At 39.6% G+C, this 26,204-nt stretch overlaps 1 protein-coding gene across 3 annotated transcripts in view; it reads right to left on the reverse strand.

Annotated features, from left to right (window-relative positions):
* Positions 1 to 26,204, reverse strand: part of SLC25A13 (solute carrier family 25 (aspartate/glutamate carrier), member 13) — a 214,560-nt gene that overhangs the window by 154,042 nt on the left and 34,314 nt on the right. For all 3 annotated transcript variants that reach the window (XM_011955113.1, XM_011955112.1, XM_011955111.1), the window contains exon 3: positions 17,121 to 17,263. In XM_011955113.1, coding sequence (XP_011810503.1) covers positions 17,121 to 17,124 — 4 coding nt within the window. In that variant the 5' untranslated portion in view covers positions 17,125 to 17,263. The remainder of the gene's footprint in view (positions 1 to 17,120; positions 17,264 to 26,204) is intronic.

Consider the following 26,204-nt stretch of genomic DNA (forward strand, 5'->3'; position numbering starts at 1 on the left):
CCCAAACCTCCTTAAGCTGATAAGCAACTTCAGCAAAGTCTCAGGATACAAAATCAATGTTCAAAAATCACAAACATTCCTATACACCAATAAAAGACAAACAGAGAGCCAAATCACGAGCAAACTGCCATTCACAATTGCTACAAAAAGAATACCTGGGAATACAACTTACAAGGGATGTGAAGGACCTCTTCAAGGAGAACTACAAATCACTGCTCAAGAAAATAAGAGAGGACACAAACAAATGGAAAAACATTCCATGCTCATGGATAGGAAGAATCAATATTGTGAAAATGGCCATACTGCTGAAAGTAATTTATAGATTCAATGCTATTCCCATCAAGCTACCATTGACTTTCTTCACAGAATTAGAAAAAACTACTTTAAATTTCATATGGAATCAAAAAAGAGCCTGTATAGCCAAGACAATCCTAAGCAACAAGAACAAAGCTGGAGGCATCATGCTACCTCACTTCAAACTATACTATAAGGCTACAGTAACCAAAACAGCATGGTACTGGTACCAAAACAGATATATAGGCCAATGGGACAAAACAGAGGCCTCAGAAATAACACCACACATCTACAACCATCTGATCTTTGACAAACCTGACAAAAACAAGAAATAGGGAAAGGATTCTCTATTTAAATGGTATTGGGAAAACTGGCTAGCCATATGCAGAAAACTGAAACTGGACCCCTTCCTTACACTGTATACAAAAATTAACTCAAGATGGATTAAAGACTTAAATGTAAGACCTAAAACCATAAAAACCCTAGAAGAAAAACTAGGCAATACCATCCAAGACACAGGCATGTGCAAAGACTTCATGATTAAAACACCAAAAGCAATGGCAACAAAAGCCAAAATTGACAAATGGGATCTAATTAAACTAAAGAGCTTCTGCACAGCAAAAGAAACTACCATCAGAGTGAACAGGCAACCTACAGAATAGGAGAAAATTTTTGCAATTTATCCATCTGACAAAGGACTAATATCCAGAATCTACAAGGAACTTAAACAAGTTTACAAGAAAAAAACAACCCCATCAAAAAGTGGGCAAAGGATATAAACAGACACTTCTAAAAAGAAGACATTTATTGTCCAACAAACATACAAAAAAAACTCATCATCACCGGTCATTAGAGAAATGGAAATCAACACCACAATGAGATATCATCTCATGCCAGTTAGAATGGAGATGATTAAAAAGTCAGGAAACAACAGATGCTGGAGAGGATGTGGAGAAATAGGAATGCTTTTACACTGTTGGTGGGAGTGTAAACTACTTCAACCATTGTGGAAGTCAGTGTGGTGATTCCTCAAGGATCTAAAACTAGAAATATCATTTGACCTAGCAATCCCATTACTGGGTATATACCCAAAGGATTACAAATCATTCTGCTATAAAGACACATGCACACGTATGTTTATGGCAGTACTATTCACAACAGCAAAGACTTGGAACCAACCTAAATGCCCATCAATGATAGACTGAACAAAGAAAATGTGGCACATATACACCATGGAATACTATGTAGCCATAAAAAAGAATGAGCTCATGTCCTTCGTAAGGACATGGATGAAGGTGGAAACCACCACTCTCAGCAAACTAACATAGGAACAGAAAACCAAACACCGCATGTTCTCACTCATAAGTGGTAGTTGAACAATGAGAACATATGGGTACAGGGAGGGAAACATCACACACTGGGGCCTGTCGGGTGGTGGGGGCAAGGATATATTAGGAGAAATACCTAACGTAGACGGGTGCAGCAAACAACCATGGCACATGTATACCTATGTAACAAACCTGCATGTTCTGCACATGTATCCCAGAACTTAAAGTACAATAATAAAAAAAATGGGGGGCTTCAAGAAGAGCAGCTGATTCCAGGTTTGGGGCAGGAAATATATAAAATAACAACCTAGTTTGCCAGAAATCAAGGAAGCTACCAAAATCAATGGATCATATCAAATAGGACAAAAGAGATAATATAAAAGGGTTCCTAGTGGCCAAAGATAAGATATTGCAGTTAAAACACAAACACAGAAAAACCTATAAGTTCATAATAATCAATATAAAAAAGACCCCAATTCCCCCACCTTACAAAACACAACTCATTGAAGTTACAACAGCACCAAATCCTTATGCTGAGAATTAGCTCAGACCAAATAAGTAATTACATTGACTCTCATCTCTAAGCATATATCTCACAGCCTGCCTCTCTAATGCATGTTTAACAGGGATGTCAATATTCAAATATCCTAAAGAACTCTTAATTTTGCTTCCAAACCTACTCTTCTCCCAACATTCCCTATCTCATTTGCTTATATTGCCATTCCCCATATTTCATATCTAATCCATCAATAAAATCCCAAATCCAACCACTTCTTACCATTCCACTCTAGTCTTACCTTTTACACAGATTACTGCAGCACAGTCATAATTTCCCTTTCTTCCACTGTCACCCACTTCATCCCATTCTCTCAAATCAGCCAGGCAAAACCTTTCAAAATGTAACGCAGATCATGATATTCCCATGCTCAAAACTCCCCAATTACTTCTACTACTGTCAAAATACAATTCTATGACATCTACATAACCTGGCCCTGGGATACATTTTTACTTCTTTCACTCTCCTATCAACCCTCTCCACTAGCTGGTCTCTTTGCTGCTTCTCAAACATGCCAAGCACCCTCCCCTCTCAGGCTCTTTGCACATGTTATCTCCTCTATTCTTCTCTATTGAGAAGGCTCAATCCCTAGAGTCTCCCATGGCTCACTCCTTCATTCAAGTCTCCACCCAAATGTCACTTTTCAGAGAGATCTTCCCTGACCACTTTATCAGCCATAGCACTTTAATAAATGTAACAACCTACCTCTGCATTTTGTTTACATTATCTGTTTGCTATATAAAAGCACACTGTTTAGAACAGTGCCTGGCACATAGTTGGTGTCAATATATATTTGTTAAATGAGTTACCAAATCTGAAATTAACCTATATTTTTCAAGTATCAAGGTTCTCTCAGATTTGTAGCAGAAGGTCATTTTACCTTACCATATATCATTTATTTCCAAGACTAAGTTACTCTATAATTTCTGACAATTAAGTTCTTTCACCAGTTATCTTCTTTCACCTTTTGCATATTACAGACTGAAGATCTCAAAATCTTTACATCAGATTGCAAGAGAAGTCTTACTTTACTCTCAAAAACCTTCATTAAAATCTGTGAATCTCACTGTATTTACTAGGAAGTGACTTCCTGACAATCATGCCACAATTATGCCACAATCAATGGGAAAGTTGGGTACTACATTTCCTAACGTTTTTGTCTTAGTCCATTTTATGCTGCTAGAACAGAATACCTGAGACTAATTCATTTTAAAAATTTACTTCCTCACTGTTCTGGGATTTGGAAGTCCAAGATCAAGGCACTGGCATTGAGGGTTTTCTTGCTGGGTCGTCCCATGATGGAAGGCATCGCATGGGCAAGGGAAAGAGAGGGGGAAGAGGACAAACTCATCCTTTTGTAAGAAACCCACTCCTGAGATAAAAAACCCCCTCCCACATACCACATGCCTGTGATAAAAGCATTAATATATTCATCTCTTAAAAGTCCCCACCTCCCAACATTGTTGCAATAGACTGTTTCCAACACATGAACTTTCAGAACACATTCAAACTACAACAGTTTGCTTCATGAATTCCTCACAGCTTAGTACAAGACTGTTTTAATTTAAGCAACTCCACATCCTGTACCTCTAATTCTGACATTGGTAAAGAAGCAGATTTGCAACTAGCTAGGAAACAGAGCTTACATTTGATTTCCTTTCCTTAAAAATTTTAGATTTATTTTTTAAACACCTATAGTCTAGATCAAGCAAACCAAACAATTAATCCAGCTGATCTCTCTACACTAACACCAAACAAGGAAAAAGGAAAGGAACAGGATTTGCTCTTTCAAGCATTCACTGAGCAGCATCATATGCTGGGAAGAATATGGAAGAACTGTTGGTATTTTAAGCTGGCCCAGTAAAGGTACTTATTCTTATTCTGAGAATATGATATGCAATGGTAGCTCAAGGTTCAATATAAGAATAGTAAAAAAGGGAAAAGTGTTCCAAAATCTCCTCAGTTAAAAAAAAAAAAAAGAGCAAGAGCTAAGCAAGGCTAGTTTTTCATAAGTTTAGGTATGGGTGATGAAGAGGCTCTTATGGAGGTTTTAGGTTCACCTCATGTTGGCCAAATATGAGGGCTAATGACTACTCTCAAGGGCAAAGAATCTTGCAAAGGCCATCAGAACTTCTAAGCAAAGACAAATGCAAAGTTCTTGTGCAAAGCTCAATTTTAAACATTCTTCTCTACGCATAGAAAGTTTCATGGTAGAGCAGATTGGGCAAAAGCCAGAAAGAACTGGGTCCAAATGCTAGTTCTACCACTCATTAGCTATATGACTTTGAGCAAATTATTTAACCTCTCTAATTCTCCACCTCCCTTTGTAATACGGGGGGTGAAAATATTTATTTTAAGGCCTTGTATGAAGACTGAATAAGAAAACAGGTGGAAATTGTTAGCACCAGATATGGAATCCTATATATGCTCAGTAACTATTTATTTCCTTCATCCTTTGGTCCAACCATGTAGGAAAAAAATCAGCATAGCTACTGCTCACGGAATATTTTTATTTTATAAATTCTTTAAGAAATAAAAGTTGCCCCTCTCCAAGCTTCCTTACGTCTCTGCAAAGATCTCTATCACCCAGCAGGCACAATCTGGAGTCCACCAGCACTAATTGCATTCTTCTCTTTATTCTGTGAATGTCAGCCTTGACCAGCAGTCCCAGACACCTGGGTTACCCTTTACCACTCATATCTAATCCCCGAGAGGATTTTCTGGACTTTCCCTATTCTGTCACCATCTCCCAGAAACCCTCCAACTGTGTCCTCTAGAATTCAATGTACAGTGACCAAAATCTCCTCCTCAATCCCTTCTATAAAATATCTCTTCACTTTCTTGCTCTAACCAATACCTGACAGTCCTTGAGGACAATGCTTCCCCTGTAGACCCTTCTTAGGTAGGGATGAGCTTTCCTTTTGCAGTCCTGGGTTGCACCAGGCCTATAAGCAGGTTGGCTAGTAGATTCCATATTCTCCTTCCTAAACCCCATCCATTCAAATATTCACAGCATCTGACTATATCACTCAACATACCTCTTGCTTCTGTGACCTAATAACCCTGGATTCCCCTCTCACCTCGTATTTTAGCTCCTGGCTCGATGACACTCTCTCAACTCCTATCTTAGTTCTCAATATTTTCAATATACTTATCCTTCAATATACTGATCCTTCAAACACTAAGGCCTCCAATTACATTAACTCATCTCTTCCTATGGCCTTTCTTCTATCCTTCCTCCGTCACTCACTCCCATGGTCACACTCTAGACTTTACTTGCCATTACCAAAAACTCCTTTTTCTCAATTTCATGCATCTCACTTTATGGCCACTATCTTCTAGTCTTCCTGTTCAGTCCCTCATAAATATATCCCATTGATCAACAACCTTCAACCATGCTGAAATTCACAATTCATTAAGCATGCCACCTTCTCACCATCCCTCATTGCGTCCCACCCAATGTCCTCTCTTTGCTCCTTGCCCAGACCAAATCTACATAATTACTCCCTTGCATGCCCCTGCACCTACCTCCCTGGAACCTCATCTACTCTGGATTATTCAATGGCCATGACCTCAACCCTAGCTACATCCAACCCTTACTATCTGGACCTGAACAGTTGACCTTACCTGAAAAACACACAGCCACACTAACTCATCTCACTTTAAATTTCATGACCACTAATCCTCAGCTAAGCACTCAAGTGGCTCCTGCCCAGCCATCGTGCTGTTCCTTACACATTCACCCTCCCACTTTTAGATAACTATGTGGTATATGAATCTCTCTCCACAAACTGCCAGTACCTCAACCTGCACCTCCATCTCATCTATTTCCTGGAGAAAAATCAAAGAAACCAAAAGACAGCCTGTCCCCAAATCTCACCACTACATCTACACTCTGCCTCTACCCTAGTCTCTACCTTCTCTTCTATTCTTCTAGCTCAGTGTTTCTCAAAATTTTTAGGTCTCAGGACCTCTTAACACGGTTGTAAATTTTGAGGTTCCCAGAGAGCTTTTATTAATGTGGATTATAGCTATCATATTTACTGTACAGAAATTAAAATTGGGAAATTTAGAAAATACTTATTTCATTAAAAAGTAACTCTATTACATGGTAATATAAAACATTTGTATGAAAAAGAACTATACTTTCTTTATTTTTAATAGTAGACACAGGGTCTTGCTATGTTGGCCAGGCTGGTCTCAAACTCCTGGCCTCAAGCAATCCTCCTGCCTCAGCCTCCCAGAGTGCTGGGATTACATGCGTGAGCCAGCACACACTGCCAAAGAACTATATTTTCTAAAACAGAAAATTTAGCGAGAAAAGCAGTTTTATATCTTTACAAATCTCTTAAATGTCTGACTTTAATGGAAAACAGCTGCATTCAATCTGCTGTAATATGTTGTTTTGGTTGAAGAATATGAAAGGATTTCAGTCTCACACAGATTCATAGTTAGAAAAGAAAGAAGTATTTTAATGGCCTTTTTAGATAATTAGGGATGTTCTTCTTTGATACAACACCAAATCCCAATAAGTAAAGTTTCTTAAAGACTAGTGGCAATGTGCAATCTGAAACTATATTAGTGAACTTTTCTCTTCTCTGTTACCTTAAAATTGATCGGTCTATGACCTACTTTTCAAACTATCTTTTACCCATGCATAATTTTGTAACACCATGCACTCCAGTCAACTGGGGAAACACTGTTTCTCTATATTATGCAGATCATTCAAATGTTAGGAAACTTCATTAAACTATATTTAAAAGCCACATTCATTAACATCACCACCAATGACATCAGAAAGTCTTTAAGTATTAGGAAGATGAAACATGAAAATTTTAAATCTTTCAAATAAGTCATTCTTTCAAATAAATGGTAGCCCGTAACCCCTAGAAGAAGAAGACTAGCTCAACTAGCAACTCACAACAAGTACTTTTTCTCAGACAACCACCATACTATATTAAAGTTCTTTATGAATACTTACCATTACTCAGAATTTTAAAATGTAATCTTGTGTAATCAAGAGCAAGATTTAATAAAATCAATGATTTTGACTGCTTCTTCAAAGACATTCTGAAGCAGAATCAATATGATAATGATGATGATGAATGTGTAATGAAGAAAATAATGATTGCTTACTCTGTTTGGATTGGTGTCTGTCTTATTCTGTTCAGGTTATTACAACAAAATATCCTAGTACTTGGTAATTTATAAGTAACAGAATTTACTGCTCACAGTTCTGGGGGTTGCGAAGTCCAAGATCAAGGCACCAGTAGGTCCAGTGTCTGGGGAAGACTTTCTCCTTCATAGACGGTGTCTTCTTGCTACATCCTCACATGGCAGAAGGGACAAACAGGTTCCCTCAAGCCCTAATCACCTCCCCAAAGTTCTACCTCTTCACACTATCACCGTGCAGGTTAGGTTTCAACATGAATTTTGGAGGGACATCAATGTTCAGACAAAACCTTATTTGCCATTAAGCCACCAGAAGTTTTATGCACTGTTGCTTTCAGAAACATTAGCTCAAATATCAACATGGTGAAAAAGGCAGATCATGCTTTTACTATTGTGCAAATAGTTTTGACTTCCTGGACTTCTGAAAAGTTCTCAGGGGCTTCCAGGAGTCCACTGGCTACACTTTGAGGTCAGGTGTTCTAGTTGAACTCTCCATGCTATTACAAGAGGCCAACCTTCTCGACAATGCTCCAGAATGTCTTTCCTTTCTCTCCTACATTGTCAATATTATCTACTCTCAAGTGAGTCTTTCCCATTGGCAGACATTATTTATTCACCTAGAAAAAAACCTCCTTCAACCTCCCTTTTCCTTCCAGTTATGGCCTTATTTCTCATCTTTCCTTTTCAATAAAACTCTCCAAAAGAAGGCTTGGATTGGTAAGCAGGAGGAGCCAGGTAAGAGGAGAAGGAGCGCTATCTGTACATATGAATGAGAAGCGAAATCAGCAACCAGTCAGCAATCAACCCTTTCTGAAATTAAAAAGAAAAAGAAAACCCAGGCACCTGACATTCCTAGAGATTTTCCTAATACATCAGCAACATAATACAAACCTTTTTAAAAATTCTTTTTAATTTACTGCCTGTAGACAGTGTCTAGCCACCACATTGCACACACCCACCCCTCCATGATTTCAGACATCAAATATTAACACAAAGTGAGTAATGCTAAAAGAAAGGGGGTTAATCAGACACCTTGAGAGAAAGGAAAAAATAACACTGATTCAATGAGAGTGTTAATGAGGCTTTTTGTTTTGGTAGATTAATTTGGGAGTCTGATGACTAAGAAGAAAATCTAAGCTTCTCAGGTGACTGCTATTGATTACTATCAAGGTTTTTTTTTTTAATTGAAGAGATGCTTTTGCTAAATTCTATAGTTTATGAATTTCAGGTGTTTATCTGAAATCTATGTCTACCCTAATGGTATAGAAAACTTTCCTCATCAGCAAATTGAAAGACCTCCCCTTATTGATTCCGTATTATAACCTGACAGATGATGAACATTTCAGGCTGTGAACTGCTGATGTTTAAATACATTACCCTAATACTCTTTAAGTATTGCCAATTGTAAACCTCATTAACTCCCAGCATGTGGCCAAGGCCTGGATTTCATCGTGACAGCCTCACAAAATGAAAACAGGTATATAAAAATGATTTTATCATCAACATTATTATATCCTCCTTCACCTTGTGAAATCTTTAAAAGGCCATATATTTTTTCCTCAGAAAAAGAATAGCGAACATAGGAAAGGCAGAGAACATGCTTTATTTATATAGGCCACACATTTCTAAACTTTAGATTTCTTTTTCATCTTTTTCTTCTTTGATGCCCTTATTCTTCATGCATCAAAACAGGAACTGTCCAGGACTCAAACTCTGAACAGAAAGGAATTATTTAAGGCCGGGCATAGTGGCTCACACCTATAATCCCAGCACTTTGGGAGGGCTGAGGCAGGTGGATCACTTGAGGTCAGAAATTCGAGAGCAGCCTGGCCAACATGGTGAGACTCCTTCTCCACTAAAAATACAAAAGTTAGCCGGGTATGGTGGTGCATGCCTGTAATTGCAGCTACTGGGGAGGCTGTAGCAGGAGGATTGCTTGAGCCCAGGAGGCGGAGGTTGCAGTGAGCTGAGATCATGCCACTGCACTCCAGCCTGAGACTCTGTCTCAAAAAAAAAAAAAGGAAAAAAAATTATTTAAGGGTTTGATTATATTGCTGTCATTTTGGTACAACAAAGTGGCAGGGGGCTGACAAGGTAGTATGGTGAATCTGTCAGCCTCATCACTAGCAAATTGAGACAACTAACATCCCTTTTCCAAAAGAAGCGTCAACTTCTGTTTGCACGTGGAGTGCAAAGAGGTTCCACACTGGAGATGAAAGACATACGTGTGGTAAATTCCTATGTGACCCTAGCAAGCTGACTGGATCCCTGAGCCACCTGGTGCCCACCCCACAGACAGTGCTTGGTACCCGTAACCCTCAGTGAGTCAGGCACTCAACACCTCCAGCTTATTCTAGTCCCACGTGGTCTTCCCAGGTGAGAAGGTCAGTCACAAGTGAAGACAGTTTTTTAGCCTCGACTCGCTTTAACGAGACAACAGTCAATAACAACAATAAATAGAACATTTGCAAAGATCAAAGATTTTCACCTTGCTCTTAACAGACAAGTTGTGTGAACAATGTATAAAAATTATACTTAGAAGATATACAAAGCTTTATTCTCATTTTGAATGAAAAAAATAATAATCACAACCAAATCTAAAAGGTACAGTTCAGTTATTGTGGTTCAGTATCAGTAAGGAGGTCTAGGCCCTAAGAAGTCCTTAGAGTCCCACCTCCTCCTCAATGCTGGGACAAGCCCTTTTCACTTATTAAGGCCCACCAAAAACAAAAGGCTTCCAGACCTAGACACTCAAAGTCTCCTCTCATCTCCCTTACGGAACTTCATAAATTGATTAAACCCATCATTAAGTAGATTAAAACAGTGGAATGCAGGGAGGTCTAAACACAACAAAGAGTATTAACAGCAAGTATGCTGTTACACAGGCAAATCATGCCAATCCCCTCATTCAAATTAGCCTTTGATGGCTCTCCAGCACTCTCAAGATAAAGAATCCCAATCCTTAATATGAGGTACAAGTCCCTACACAGTCTGGGCACAGCCCACCTCTCCCCACCACCATGCCCTGCACTTCCGTGCTCCAGGCATGCCAGCCTCTGCATTTCAAAACACAGGGCCTTTGCAAATGCTGTTCCCTCTGCCTGCAACTCTCTGTCCTCTGTACTCCCACCTCCAACTCCTGCCGCTCAAATGTCACTCATGGAAATTCTTCCCAACTTCCCAGTCCAAATGAAGCCCCTATTTGCTGTTACTCACACCATCCCACTCTTTCATAGCAGTATCACATCAATTCACATTTCTTTCAGGCTCCCTGATGAATACCTATCTGTTCCATTACATCAGAAGTTCCAAGAGGGCAACAAGCACTGTGCTTTTTTTCCACTCACCATGTTATCTCAATATACACAACTGTGCCAAGCACAGAGACGAGGTTCCCAAAGAGCTGCTGAATGACTGGAGAATGTTCAGAGAGAAGCTCCAGCATGGAAGGCTGACCAAGGCACCCAAGGCACTCATGCATCACTCCATTAGAAACGAGAGTGCCACAGAAAACAGGATCCCTCTCTCAGCAAGCTGGAGGTGTTAAGGCCATAAGTGCACAGGCATTTAAATTCCCTGCCCAGAGTTCCACCCCAGCCCACACACAGGTGAAGTCTTTAGGAAGCGGCCATGACCTCACAGAGACAATTCACAACAGGGGTCTCTGCCTGGAAAATGTCTGGATCAAGACAAACTACCACTAGAAAAAGGTTTTTTCTAGATCAGGTTGGTCCTTGGCAAAAGAAAATTCTTCACAACTATAAGCTTTCTAATGTCCCGGAAAAAAACAGCTGCATGAGTGTATTCATTTCCTGGGGCCGCTGTGACAAATTACAATGGGAAAATAAAACTGGTACACTGAAGAGGCATCTGCACTTCCAGGTTCACTGCAGCATTATTCACAATAGCCAAGATATGCAATCAACTCCAGTGCCCATAACAGATGAATGGATGAAGAAAATGTGATACATGCACACAATGGAACACTATTAAGCCTTTAAAAAGGAGATCCTCTCACTTGCGACAATATGGATGAACCTGAAGGACAATATGTTAAGTGAAATAAGCCAGGCACAGAAAGATAAATACTACATGATCTCACTTATACATGGAATCTAAAAAAGTCAAACTCATAGAAACAGAGAGCAGACTGGTGGTTGCCAGGGCCTCGCTCTGGGGAAGGGGACAGTATGGGGAAAGGCCCTGGGGTGATGTTGGTCCAACAATACAAAATTTTAGTTAGAGGAGTAAGCTCAAGAGACCTATTGTACAACATACTGACTATACTTAATAATCATATATTGTATACTTGAAAATTACTAAGAGTAGATTTTGAGTGTTCTCAACACAAAAAGAAATAAGTATATGAGGTAATGGACATGCTAATTAGCTTGCTTTAGCCATTCTACAATGTATACATATTTCAAAACATCACGTTGTATATCATAAATATATTCAACTTTTGTCAATTAGAAAATATAAATAGCTGGGGCTGGGTGCAATGGCTCACACCTATAATAATCCCAGCACTTTGGGAGGCCAAGCCAGGTGGGTTGCTTGAGATCAGGAGTTCAAGACCAGCCTGACCAACATGATAAAACAATGTCTCTACTAAAAATACAAAAATTAGTGGGGCATGGTGGTGGACCCCTGTAATCTCAGCTACTCAGGAGTCTGAGGCAGGAGAATTGCTTGAACCAGGAGGCAGAGGTTACAATGAGCTGAGATCATGCCACTGCACTCCAGTCTGGGCAACAGAGCAAGACTCCATCTCAAAAAAAATAAAATAAAATACAAACAGCTGAGTTCAGTGGCACATGCCTGTAATCCCTGCTATTCCAGAAGCTAAAGCAGGAGGATAGCCTGAGCCTAAGAATTTGAGACCAGCCTGGGCAACAGAGCAAGACCCTTTGCCTAAAAATAAAATAAAATATAAATAAACAAATAAAACAAATTACCATAAATTGGGTTGCTTAACACAATAAAATTTATTCTATCACAGTCCTAGGGATGAGAAGCCCTAAATCAAGAGTTCAATAAGGCCATAGACTCTCCAAAGGCTCTTGCAGAAAATCCCTTCTTGCCTCTTCCAACATCTGGTGACTCCAGACATTCCTCAGTTTATGGCTGCATCGCTTTAATCTCCACTTCTGTGGTCACCTGTCTCTTCCTCTTCCCTGTTTCTGTGTCAACTCTCCCTTTGCCTCTATCTTCTAATGACACTTGTGATGGAATTTAGAGCCCACCCAAACAACCCAGAGTAATATCTTCATCTCAAAATTCTTGATTTAATCACAGATGCAAAGACCCTTTTTCCAAATAAGGTGATATTTACAAATTCCAGGGATTAGGACTAGATCTCTTTGGGTGGCCATTATTCAGCCTGTTAAGGTGAGTAACAGAATTCAAAATACAGTTTCCATTCATGGGCTTTTGCGAAAATGCTTCTTAGTACATTTAACTAAATTTAGTCAACAAATTGATATAAAACTCTAATTTGATTATTACACATTATACACATGTACTGAACTAACTAACACTCAGTATCCAATATGTACAATTATTACATGCCAACTAGAAATCAAAGGAAAAAATAACTGAGATGTTCACGGTTTTTGCAACTAAAAGATTTGTTATAGGGCAAAGGATTAAGGCCATCTAACATTTTCCGTGTCACAGTAAAACACTGAGATTTAAGATAATACAAAATCTAAAAGAAAATGTCAACTAAAGAGGACTGTGCGATTATGAGAAGAGGCAGCTCAGAACACTGAAAAGGCCAAGGAATTTAAAACCTGACAGGCCTGAGCACCTTTTAGCTACAAACTGTTTAAATACCAAGAGCTTCAGATATCTCATCGATAAAACCAAGAAAACAAAGTCAGCCTTTCAAATCTGTCACAAACTTTTGAGAAAATACACACATTATGTTATATTATATATGTACAATACATGTTACATTGTTGTTACCTGATAAATGTAAGTCTGTATTTTTGGAGATTATATGTTTTTAAAAAAGAAAAAGCATGTCTATTAATGGGAAGGTGGATAAAATAGAAGGCAAAGTACATCAGAAGGTATTCCAATTATTTTTTATTTTATTTTATTTTATTTTATTTTATTTTTGAGACGGAGTCCTGCTCTGTCACCGAAGCTGGAGTGCAATGGCATGATCTCTACTCACTGCAACCTCCAGCTCCTGGGTTTAAGCGATGCTCTTGCCTCAGCCTCCCAAGTAGCTGGGATTACTGGTGACAGCCACCATGCCTGGCTAATTTTTTTGTCTTTTTAGTATAGATGGGGCTTCTCCATGTTGGCCAGGCTCGTCTCGAACTCCTGACCTCAGGTGATCTGCCTGCCTCGGCATCCCAAAGTGCTGGGATTACAGGCATAAGCCACTGCGCTCAGCCTATTTATTTATTTTTTAAAATATTTTTGCTCTTTCATATACCTTCAGAGGTCTTCCAATTCTATCAAATAAAGGCCCATAAACACACTAATGTATGTAGGAACTAAAATTTTCACAGAGAGAAAGAGACACAAAATTTAAAAAGCAAAGAAAAATCCTATAATGTTAAATTTAAAAGGAGATGTCATTAGGAACTTTTAACTTTTTAAAGTTTGTACATTTCCCAGCTCTTTTCACTGAAAAGTCAGAGAAGCAGTAACACCCTGGGAACAATAAGCCAGTGCCCAGAGCTTTGTTTCTAAGCACATTCCCAAATAAAAGGAATCAGACCTTCTTGTCCGGGCGGGGTGGGGGGAGTGATTTCCAGGTCAAAGGCAGGAACAGCCCAAGGTGAGCCTGGAACAACTAATTTGTCAAAAGCACGGAGCATCTGAAAGCTGAGAATAAGAAGCCAGCTTGAAGCCCAGCCCTCCCACTGACCAGATTTGAGACACTTTGCATGTAAGAGCATACTGGTAATGGAGTATAATACAGAATTAAAGTAAGTAAATCCAGTAATTTATGTTGATATAAAAGATTAAAAGAGAAAGAAAAGGGGGAGAGGAAAGAAAGTTTCTGTTTACCAAAGAATGTTGGACAATAAGTATAGGAGAAATTATAGGATTAGAAAAATCGCCACCTTATAAACATCAGTAGAATAACTGATTCAGCAAAGAATCATCATCGATGCTAAAACCATTAGGTGAAAGGTTGCTGGAGAAAAGGATATCCATGTGATCCTGATGTATCATTCCACAGATTATCTACTCATATATAACGACAAAATGGAGTCTTTACAATGGAAATATCAGGTGGATGCCACCTTCATCAACTGATCAAACAGCATCACCAACACCTGGACACTCTCCCTCCCGAGGACATACAATAGGTAGTACAGAATAGCTCCTAACCTATACCCCAAAATGTATCCTGAATTGAATCAGACAATGAGGAAACAATCAGACAAGTCCAGAATGCAGGACCTTCAACAAAATAACTGGCCTGGATTTCAAAAGTCAGTATCATGAAAAACAATATAATGTTTCTGTTCTGTTTTAGAGTAAAGGAGACATAACAAAATGCAGTATAATCTTCAATAAAAAAACAAAAAAGAAACAAGAATAGGCAAAGAGCCATTTGAGGTAGGGAAGGGAGGTGAAGACACCAGATCTGTAAATATACTTGAAAGTTCTAGTATATTTAAATACGGATTAGACATTAGCTGATATTTGACATGATCATTAATTCTCCTAAGTGTGATAATAGCATGGGAGTTCATGCAGGAGAATGTTCTTAGTCTCAGAAGATAAATGCTGAAATATTGTGAGGCATACAATTTATACTTAAGTGTTCCAACCAAAAAAAGAAATTATGTGTGTATATATTTGTGTGTAGAAAATATGTGTGTACAAAGAGAGCACAAAGATGGTAAAAATGTTAATAAAAAGTCAATCTAGGTGAAGCGTATAGATTGTGTGCTCCCTGTATTCTCTCAACTTTTGTGTGGCTCAGAATTTTTTTCTGTAGTTTAAAATTTTTCCAAATTAGAAAAAACTGATCTCAAATATTAAGGCAGATAATTCATGTTGCATGTGAACTTGGTCACACCTCCTCTGAACCATGAGCCATTCTAGGGAGTGAAAAAACAACCAGATTTTCCACAGAAAAATGCTTGCTGGAATAAGTCTATGTTTTGCATAGCTTCAGCTTAAATGAACTACTGTGAAATACACCCCAGCCTTTTTCTGCACCACCCTGCTCATATACTACATTTTCCTACCAAGCAAAGACTCCACCTTGGGGTGAGGGTAGAAAACAAAGGTAAGAAGGTTAAAAAGGAAACCTTCTGCCGCTTGAACAGAGAGAGAAGGCATAATCCAACAATCCTCCAGAAAACTGCAACAAGTAGATCATCTAAGTCCCTGCCTGCTCCCTCCCACTCATCAAGGTCTTCATTTTACAGGAGGTCCTTTCCATTAAAAAAAAAAAAGGGGTGACAAGTGCATAAATAAAAAAAGGAAAGTGCCAGTGAAAACTGAGAGTATTTGAAGTACACAAAGACATTATGCATGGGTTATATTTCAAACCACTGCATGTGGGAAAATCAGACACATGAAGATTCCAATAAACAGAAAATTCAGTGCTAGAGAACTCCATCTCAGAGTGGTAGGTAACTGCAATCTGTCAAAAGGGTGCTGGCAAGCAGCAGGAACAGAAGCGAAGTCTCCTACAGTTTACCTAGAGAAGGAAGAAGGCAAGGTGTTTTACAGTTTACCTAGAGGTTAGTTCTTGTACATTATACTTTGGCTATTAGCAGACATTCGTGTTTGATTAGCAAGAGTTCAGAGTCCAAACTTCTGTGTTTAATGGTAAAAGCCACTGCATCTTATACACCTTAAGAAAACCCCATCTTTAAAATGAAAGCAGAAGGCCAGATGAAGTGGCTCATGCCTGTAAATCCCAACACTTTGGGAGGCTGAGGCAAGCGGATGGCTTGAGCCCCAGGAGTTTCAGACCAGCCTGGGCAATACAGCAAAACCCCGTCTCTACAAAAAAACACAAAAATTAGCTGGGCATGGTGGTGCACGCCTTTGGTACCAGCTACTCAGGAGGCTGAGGTGGGAGGATCGCTTGAGGTGGGAGGATCGCTCGAGGTGGGAGGATCGCTCGTACCCAGGAGACAGAAGTTGCACTGAGCCAAGATCATGCCACTATACTCTAGCCTGGGCAACAGAGTGAGACCCTGCCTCAAAAGAGGGGGGAAAAAAAGTTCCAACAAAATGGAAGCAGAGAAGACTGGTAGGGAAAAAAAGAATCCAAAGGCATTGTGCAGCACGTCCTATTTAATTCTATATGGTACAGTTTCTTTCCTCTAGCTTTTGCAGAGTGCCTTTCTTGGGGCTTTGGAATCACATGTGAATTTTTAAAGGCGATTTGATCAGAAAGAAAGATTACAGAAAAGTTAACGTTTACAGAGCTATGTTGTACATTTACTCACAATTTTACAGCCGCCTTGAAAAATACCAAAGGCATATAAATACTGTCATATATCTGCACACCACCACCTTGATGACATAATAGTTCTCGGAAACGGTAAAGCATTCTTTAAACGAGTCAAATATATACATACTGAATCCCCAACTTGAAACAATGACTGAAGGAAATAATTATTACTCAAATAATGTAATAATAATAGTAGTAAGTACAGAAAATGGTCCTAAGAGATGGAAAGGTATACATTTAATCACTTCCTGGTCATTAGAGCAAAAGAAAGCTGTTTCAAACAAAAAGAATTAAATGAGATAATTAAAAATAAACATACCCATCTTTGGTCTGATCCACCACTCCACTTAAAAGTTCCACAGTCTTTGGGTTAGGCTGGCTTTCTCCAAAAATGTTCAAGTATCGAGTGACAAAGTCATTGGGGGACATGAAAAATTCACCGTTTTTCTCAATGCTTGCATACTGTTTTAAAAAAAAAGAAAAACAGTATTTTATATATTTGATTTTCAAAAGTATATAATCATGGGATCGATATGTGAAAAAGCTGAAAATATCCAAATGATAAAATATCAGATATGATTATGTACTCTTCACAGTGACCGTTATCTCCCAACACTTCAAAGAAAAAACAAGTCAAATTTTATGTGTATAAACTTAACTGGGAGCAATGTTTTCCCACAGGGACATTTGGCAATATCTGATGGTAATTAAGATTGTCACAACATGCGAGGAAGGGTGCTACTGACTCCAGCGGGTAGAGGCCAGGGATGTTGCTAAACATCCAACAATGCGCAGGATGACTCCCTGCAACAGACGGTTCTCCAGCCCAAAGTGTGGGCAATGTCCAGGTTCAGAAACCCTGGTTTACAGAAATGTGGAAAGACAAACTATGTCTTGCTTTTTAGCAAAGGCACATAGTTTTTTTTTAAAAAAAAAAAAAAAAAGTGGAACTACGAAGTCATGGAGACAAACAACCTAATTCCTTTGCCCCGTTCCTGCTTTAAGAGCATCAATGATACAAGAAAGGATGGCAAACAAGCTAAGCTGGAAAGCAAACTACTAAGTGCATATCATCTTGAGCAATCTTATGGAGGGAGGCAGTAAATGCTGCTCTAGTTACTGTCCTCTCCATTCTAAAGCATTACCATGCAGAAATGCTCAGTAAGAATTAGGTGGCATACAATGCTTCCTCACAGTGTTCTCCTAAGGTCTGGCCCTTAATGTGATAACACTCCAGCCTGGATAAGAGGGAACCCACTAATTTCTGTTGCATGGAGCGCTAAGGGTAGAAATGCTGAGAAACCACATGGGATCTTGTGGTGTCCTTATGAAGCAGGACACGGCCTCTTGATCCTGGGGACAAAACAGTGGTTTGGGGACTCAGAATGCAAGGACTGTGCATCTACAAGAACAAGCCTAGCTGGGTGACAAGAAACACACTGGTAGCCATAGTGATGGAGGGTGCGCAGCGAAGTGCCAGGGCAGTGTCTCCCCTCTCTCTCTAATCCAAGTTAAGCCTGATAAAAACTGTTTTTAAAAGTCACTTGTCATTTCTACATTTTAATTCCAATGCAGACTAAGGCTTTGCTCAGATACTCAGTAATAATAAGCTTTGGTGTCCCACGGGCCTGCATTGTGCCTCTTACCACCTGAATGGCCTCAGGTAGGTAACTAAAGCTTTTGGTAACTCAGGTTTCTCATTCATAAAATGAGTAGAACAACATTACAGCTTCATAAGACAGATGCTAGAAACAAATGAGATAATCATGTCATCTACTTAGCACAATGCCCTATACACAATAAGTACTTTATATTACATAAATGCTCTATAGTATTGTCTTACAGGTAACATTTTTTTAGCACACTACAAGGGAAAGGCTCAAAGATGCCCCAGTGATCCTACCAGTCTTCAGTTAGCATTTAATTCAGCTTTTTGGACATGTAAAGAATTATATTTTGATTTTCCTAATTGAGCCAAAACAAGATGAAAATATAAAGGAAATATCACTGCTAATTACGGCAATCCTATGACTTAGGAGTTACACTACCTAAGCTTGCCCCTGATAGTGAATAATTTATTTTAACATACAATTTAACTTTTCTAGTACCAGTAGACAGTTTCAGTTTTTAGTATTTTTAAATAAAGCTAAGGTAGCAAGCTTTGTATATAACATTTGTCCAAATTCCTGGCAATTTTCAAAGGCTAGGTTCCCAGAAGAGAAACTGTTGAGTCAAAGGAGAGGAACTTTTGGGCTCTTGGTACTTATTATCACACTGCTCCCCGGAAAAGACTGTACCAATTTACAAGCCCACCAACAGTGTGTGAACATGCCCTTTACTCGCTTTGGTCTATTATATTTGTTGCAAATATTTTTCCAGTTTGGTATTTTTATATAATTGAGTCTATAGAATTTTTTTCTCCTTTGAAATTTCTTCCATTACTTTTCTAAGCTTAGACACTAGTTGTATTAGTCTGTTCTTACACCGCTAATAAAGACATACCCGAGACTGGGTAATTTATAAAGAAAAAGAGGTTTAATGGACTCACAGTTCCACATGGCTGGGGAGGCCTCACAATCATGGTGGAAGGCGAATGAGGAGCAAAGTCATGTCTTAACACGGCGGTAGTCAAGAGAGCTTGTGCAGGGGAACTCCCATTTGTAAAACCATCAGACATCGTGAGACTTATTCACTACCATGAGAACAGTATGAGGGAAACCACCCCCATGATTCAATGATCTCCACCTGGCTCCACCCTTTAAATGTGGGGATTATTACAATTTAAGCTGAAATTTGGGTGGGGACACAGCCAAACCTTATCACCAGTCTTTCTTTCATTTCAGGACTAAATATCAGAGAGTTTCTCTGAGTTTTTTTAAACTCTGCTCTCCCTGCAGCAGTGAGCAGAGGGTCCCTATAGGGGGAACAGACTATATCCTCATAGACACCACATCTTTAAAATGTCATTAATCCTTCTTTAAGAACATTTTTCGCTAGCAAACCTGAAGCCTTCCTCCCTTGCAATTTTTGGGAGTTTTATTATGATTAAACATACACCTGAAAAATGGGAAGAGTTTTAGGAGTTCTCACACAACATTGTATAATACTTATTGTCATCACCAAGAAATACCACCATACTCAGTGAAGATGACAGCAAAGGAAACCAGAAGGAACCTATCACTACAAATGCCCATTCCCCAAGGGCAGGGGTCCTATCTGGCCTGCTCACCACCAGTCACAGTAAATTGATAAAGGTTTGTAAGCTGTGAATGAGCCAGGGTAGAACCATAATCATCCAGTTGCCCTTTTGCCATGAATCACTCACATCCGGGGACTGAAGGACAAATCCCCTACACTGTTTTCCAACCACTGAGAAGGTGCACACAACAGGTCACTGCATCTGCCCATCCTTTACTTCGATTCCCTGTTATAGGGATGGAACACAATATAATTAAGGATTTGAATCTGGATTGGGTATTTCATATTAGGGAACTACCATTAATTTTATTAGGTGCACAATGGTATTATGACTGTGTAGGAGATTGTTTTTATTATTTGAAGCTCTATGCTAAATTATTTAGGGTGAATTATAGTGATAGCTAAGTTATATTTACATTAACATAAATCAGAAAAAAATGTATAAACTAATATGACAAGTATTACTTTAAATTAGATGATGGTTATGTGGGTGTTTACTACTGTATTTTCTGTATGTCTGAAAAATTATCACAATAAAGTTAAAAATAAATTTAAGAAACGTAAATGGTCAATAAATATATTGCTCTATTTAAAAAATGAATATTTTAAATAAGATACAATTTTTCAACTAACAGATTGGCATAAAGTCTTTTTTGTTGCTGCTACGGTATTTTTTTCATAATAATCTGAGTTGATATAATGTAGGAAATGAACACTTCCATGTTCCCACCCAAAATATATATTGAAACAACCTTCACGAGTGGCAGTCTACCAAGAGTTGTAAACCCATTCTAACCCAATGGTGCCACTTCTAGGAATTTATCCTAAGAAAATAATGCTAGCTATATGCAAAAATGTAGGTACAACACTATCATTATAGTGCTGTTATGATAGTAAAGCACAGGAGACAACTAAATATCCAATAATAAATAGTGGTTCGATAAATTAGCACAAAACAGAAATAGCCATATGTAGGAATATTATGCAGCATTAAAAATATTGTAGAAGGCTTCCTTTTAGCCAGAACCACCATCTCCCAGTAATTCGCCAAAATGATGAACACAAAGGGAAAGAGGAGAGGCAACCGATATATGTTCTCTAGGCCTTTTAGAAAACATGGAGTTGCCTGGCTAACACGGTGAAACACCGTCTCTACTAAAAAATACAAAAAAACTAGCCAGGCGCGGTGGCGGGAGCCTGTAGTCCCAGCTACTCCGGAGGCTGAGGCAGGAGAACGGCGTAAACCCGGGAGGCGGAGCTTGCAGTGAGCTGAGATCTGGCCACTGCACTCCAGCCGGGGCGACAGAGCGAGACTCCGTCTCAAAAAAAAAAAAAGAAAGCACGGAGTTGTTCCTTTGGCCACATATATGCAAATCTATAAGAAAGGTGATATTGTAGACATGAAGGGAATGAGTACTGTTCAAAAAGGAATGCTTTACAAGTGTTAACATGGCAAAAGTTGAGGAGTCTACAATGCCACCCAGCATGCTGCTGGCACTGTTGTAAACAAACAAGTTAAGGGCAAGACTCTTGCCAAGAGAATTAATGTGTGTGCTGAGCACATTAAGCACTCTAAGAGCTGAGATAGCTTCCTGAAAAGGGTGAAGAAAAATGATCAGAAAAAGAAGGAAGCCAAAGAGTAAGGCACCTGGTGTCAGCCTGCTCCATGCAGAGAAGCACACTTTGTGAGAACCCACGGGAAGGAGCCTGCGCTGTTGGAAACTATTACCTATGACTTCATGGCATAATAGGTGTTAAAAGAAAAAAAAAAGACCCCTGGACTGTAAAAATGTTTCTCTTCATCGAGTAGAAGTGTGGTGTCCTCTCCCCCAAAGAAATATTTAAAGCAAATTTTAATTGTGTCCTAATTCATTGTCTAACGTCTTTATTAATGAAATTTAATGTATTGCTTGCCAAAAGATGTGAGGTAGCTTATTGCACAAGAAATTACTCAACTGGTTAGAAGATGGCGAGGTATTATTTATGACATATTTGTTATTTAGAGGGACAAAATAGTCCCTCTAAATCATCATGGAAGAAATAAAGTAATTTACAAAAATAAAAAAAAGTAGAAGCACATTGAATTATAGGAAAAACTATTTGTAACATAGCAGGTAAGGGAAAAACCTAGATATAAAACAGTAATTTTTTTCTCCTAAGGGGAAAAAAAATTATATACACACAGAGAGACACATAGACTGAGAAATAAATATATAAATATCTGCATCTACCTTCCTATGCAAAGATCACAAGTTACTTTTGTTCATATATCCACCTTTTAAATTTTCAATAAATAAAAAATTGGTGTGATAAAAAGCTTTCCAAAAAGAGAATTAACTGTTTTTCAAAATTTAGCTACAAACATTTTAAAAGTGGATACCATGCTTTTGTTGACAGAACAATTATAAAAATCCAAGTGTAATTCACTATGTTACTCTGTAATATGTCTTACGTTTCTCATCCAGCCCTTTTCCCCAATTTTCCCATCTTTCGCTACAGAGATTTAATTATATGAGACTATATACTTCTAAACAGTTGACATGGTTTGTCTGTGTCCCTTCCCAAATCTCACCCTGAATTGTAACACTCCCTGCGTGTCAGGGGCAGGGACAGCTGGAGATAAATGAATCATGGGTGCGGTCTCCCCATAAGTCTCACAAGATGTGGTGGTTTTATAAATGGGAGTTCCCCTGCACAAGCTCTCTTGCCGGTCACCATATAAGACGAGACTTTGTTCCTCATTTGCCTTCTACCATGATTGTGAGGCCTCTCTAGCCATGTGGAACTGAGTCAATTAAACCTCTTTGCTTCATAAATTACCCAGTCTTGGGTATGCCTTTATTAGCAGCGTGAGAACAGACTAATACAATAGTGTGCATCATCTCTTTTCCTCTCTGAAGCTACTGGCTCCCTCTCACTTTCTCTATTACTAATACAGTAGTACCCATCATCTCTTTTCCTCTCTGAAGCTACTGGCTCCCTCTCACTTTCAAGCTACTGGCTCCCTCTCACTTTCTCTATTACTAATACAGTAGTACCCATCATCTCTTTTCCTCTCTGAAGCTACTGGCTCCCTCTCACTTTCTCTATTACTAATACAGTAGTACCCATCATCTCTTTTCCTCTCTGAAGCTACTGGCTCCCTCTCACTTTCTCTATTACTAATACAGTAGTACCCATCATCTCTTTTCCTTCCTGGAGCTACTGGCTCCCTCTCACTTTCTCTATTCTTATTACTGGCTCCTCTCTGCATCCAGGCTGTATTTCCTCTTTGCTCTCTCTCATCCATTATAAAAAATCAGCCATCTTCATCAAATATTCTCTCAAAGTGACTCTATCTTGCCATTCTCCATTCCTCCTGCTGCCACAACCCTAAGGCTGCCTAACTTGCGGCCTTGTTGCACCAATCAAATCTCACACTCACCTCCTTGTCAAAAAAACCTCAAATGCTTCCTACTGTTTAGTGGAATGCCAAACCCCCAATTACCTTTCCAATCCTGTCACCCACACCCTGTGATACTTAGCATAAAAAGTTGTATTTAAATAAACATTTAAAGGATGACCAAGACTCCTTCAACCTGGAGAGGTTGTTTTCTCCCCAACTCATCTCCAGGCCTTCCCTCGAATGTGTTCCTTGTCGCCTCTCCCACTTGTCCCTGAGACTCCCCAAGTTTTCTCACCTCGAGGCCTTCCCTGACCACTCCCCACCACAGGGGCTGCTCCCTCCTTCCACCTCCTATAGCATTTGCTTTAACCACAATGTGGGCCCTTGGAGTATGCCAACTTTAAGATTCTTTGTTACCTCCTGTATTCCTATCCATCTGGTCTCCTACATAAAATCTGAGCTCCTTTAAGATGTGGTCATTGTTATACACCTTTTGCACCTCCCACTCACCACAGAGTTTCATGGTGTTTTATTTAAACTGTAGGCACTCAATACACATCTGTTTAAGCTAACAGGAAGCAACACCAAAAGCACTAGGCAAACAGAAAAATGCATGTTATTAGGCTAGAAACAAAACTGACTTCCTAGACTTTAACTTCCACATCTAGATGAAACATTACCTGCCACTTGCCACAAGAACATCCTCCATAAGAAAACATCTGTCACTGGCCAGGCGCGGTGGCTCACGCCTGTAATCCCAGCACTTTGGGAGGCCAAGGCGGGCGGATCACGAGGTCAGGAGATGAAGACCATCCTGGCTAACATGGTGAAACCCCATCTCTAACAAAAATACAAAAAATTAGCTGGGCGTGGTGGCAGGTGCCTGTAGTTCCAGCTACTTGGGAGGCTGAGGCAGGAGAATGGCATGAACCCAGCTAGGCAGAGCTTGCAGTGAGCCGAGATCGCACCACTGCACTCCAGCCTGGGCGACAGAGTGAGACTGCATCTCAAAAAAGAGAAAACATCTGTCATATGCCTTAGCCCCACATGTTTTATAACAAGTCCTGCCCTGACTACTACCAGCCAGGACCCTGTGCCCCGTCCAACTGTGTAGCCATTCCCTCCACACACGTGGCACTCTGACAGCTCTTTACTTTGTATGTGCCTAAAAAGGTCTTCCGTTGCCAACAAACCCTTCTCTACATACTCATCTTCGAGCGCAGTTCAAACATTACCACCTCTCCATAACTTAATGACTCTCCATAGAAAGATATAATTAGACCACATCATCTTCCTGTTAATTAAGGCTGTACAATACTTATCAATCATATCATGGCTTCTGGGGTTTTTTATACTTACACATAGTTCTCATTCAGATATTTATGGACAGGAGCCATGATGTATGCATTGATATATACCCAGTCCATGAAACTGTACCTAGGTACCTTCAAAAAAAACAGTGGAACTGATTCTAAATTCTCAAATAAATGAAAAGGTCAGAATTGGGCTCATTTTAATCCCGCAGGAGCCCTCTTTCCTTATCTGGCTCAATTTCACTGGCTGTCACTGATCTACAGAGCTGCCAACTTTCCTGCTACCATCACACCTGGTGTGAAGGCTGCAATGAAGCTCCCTTCCAACTCCCAAGCTACAGAAGAATCCTCTCTTTACGTAGGTTAGCAGAGAAAAGGGTAGGATATTTCACATGGAATTTTTACTAGGAAGAAAGTCAAGTCCGGAAAAAGTCACAGAAAATCAGCAAAGTAGACAGGTTTACAGAATGCTTACTGCTGATCCATAATGAACTAAAAAGCTCAGCCTCGTACAGTCCCCCTCATTGCTGTGTTTCCCGTTCTTCCCCTTACCACAATACCATCTGTGATAAATGGTAAACCCGACATCCTTAGCATGCTAAGCCAAGGCAGACTTGGGTTGGTACCACACTATCCAGGCCTGGTGAGGTCACCAGAACTTTTGCCAGATGCACAATCCTTTCCACAAACTGCTGACTGCTGTTTTCTTCAGGTACGGCCCCCCTGACATCATCTCTTAGGACTCCAAGCCACATACAAATTCTTACTCAAAAGTCACATAGTCCCAACCACCCCAAGGGAAGAGAGTACTTCCCTATCTATCCCAAAGGTTCCACCCTCGGCCTTCAAGTGCACTTAAACAGAAACACTACAGGTGTCTCTCCAGAACTCTGCACGGAATCTCACCCTCTCTAGGTCTACCTGATCAATTAGACTCTCCCCCAGTATAGTCCTGTAGGCTGCTGAAAGCGGATGTAGCAGCTGACAAAGACACATTGTTCCAAATTAAAGTCTCAGTCTAGCTTCTCCAGGGACCATACGGCCTTGAAAGGTGGACACAGCCTTTACAGCAACCAGTGAGATTCTAAAATGCACCATCTATTGAGACACCCTCTATGATGTTCCCACTTCCTATCAGAAGGATGCCCACCACTCTTGCTTGTTTAGAAAACAGAAGTAACAGATAGGTCCAGAGTTCAAAGAATGATGACTACTTTACCAGCTTAAGTTAATGAACGACTTTCTGTTTTGATAGGATCTTTGGCAGCCCACTTAGTTACTCTTATACAAGTGGTCTTTCAGATTTCTGTCACTGGAGTTTTACAATATCAACAGACCTTAAACACAGATACAAAAATCTTCTCTGGTTCTCTCATACACACCTCATTCCAACCATGGTGGTCCCAACAAGCACAACTATAGAGATCAGCTTAGGTAAGGAACAAATGTTTTTCTGTTTTCTGGACTTTCATCCTCCAGAATCCTTTTCCACCTTAGAAACTGTATA

Source organism: Colobus angolensis, unplaced genomic scaffold, assembly GCF_000951035.1.
Source record: "Colobus angolensis palliatus isolate OR3802 unplaced genomic scaffold, Cang.pa_1.0 Scaffold394, whole genome shotgun sequence".
NCBI lineage: Eukaryota > Metazoa > Chordata > Mammalia > Primates > Cercopithecidae > Colobus > Colobus angolensis.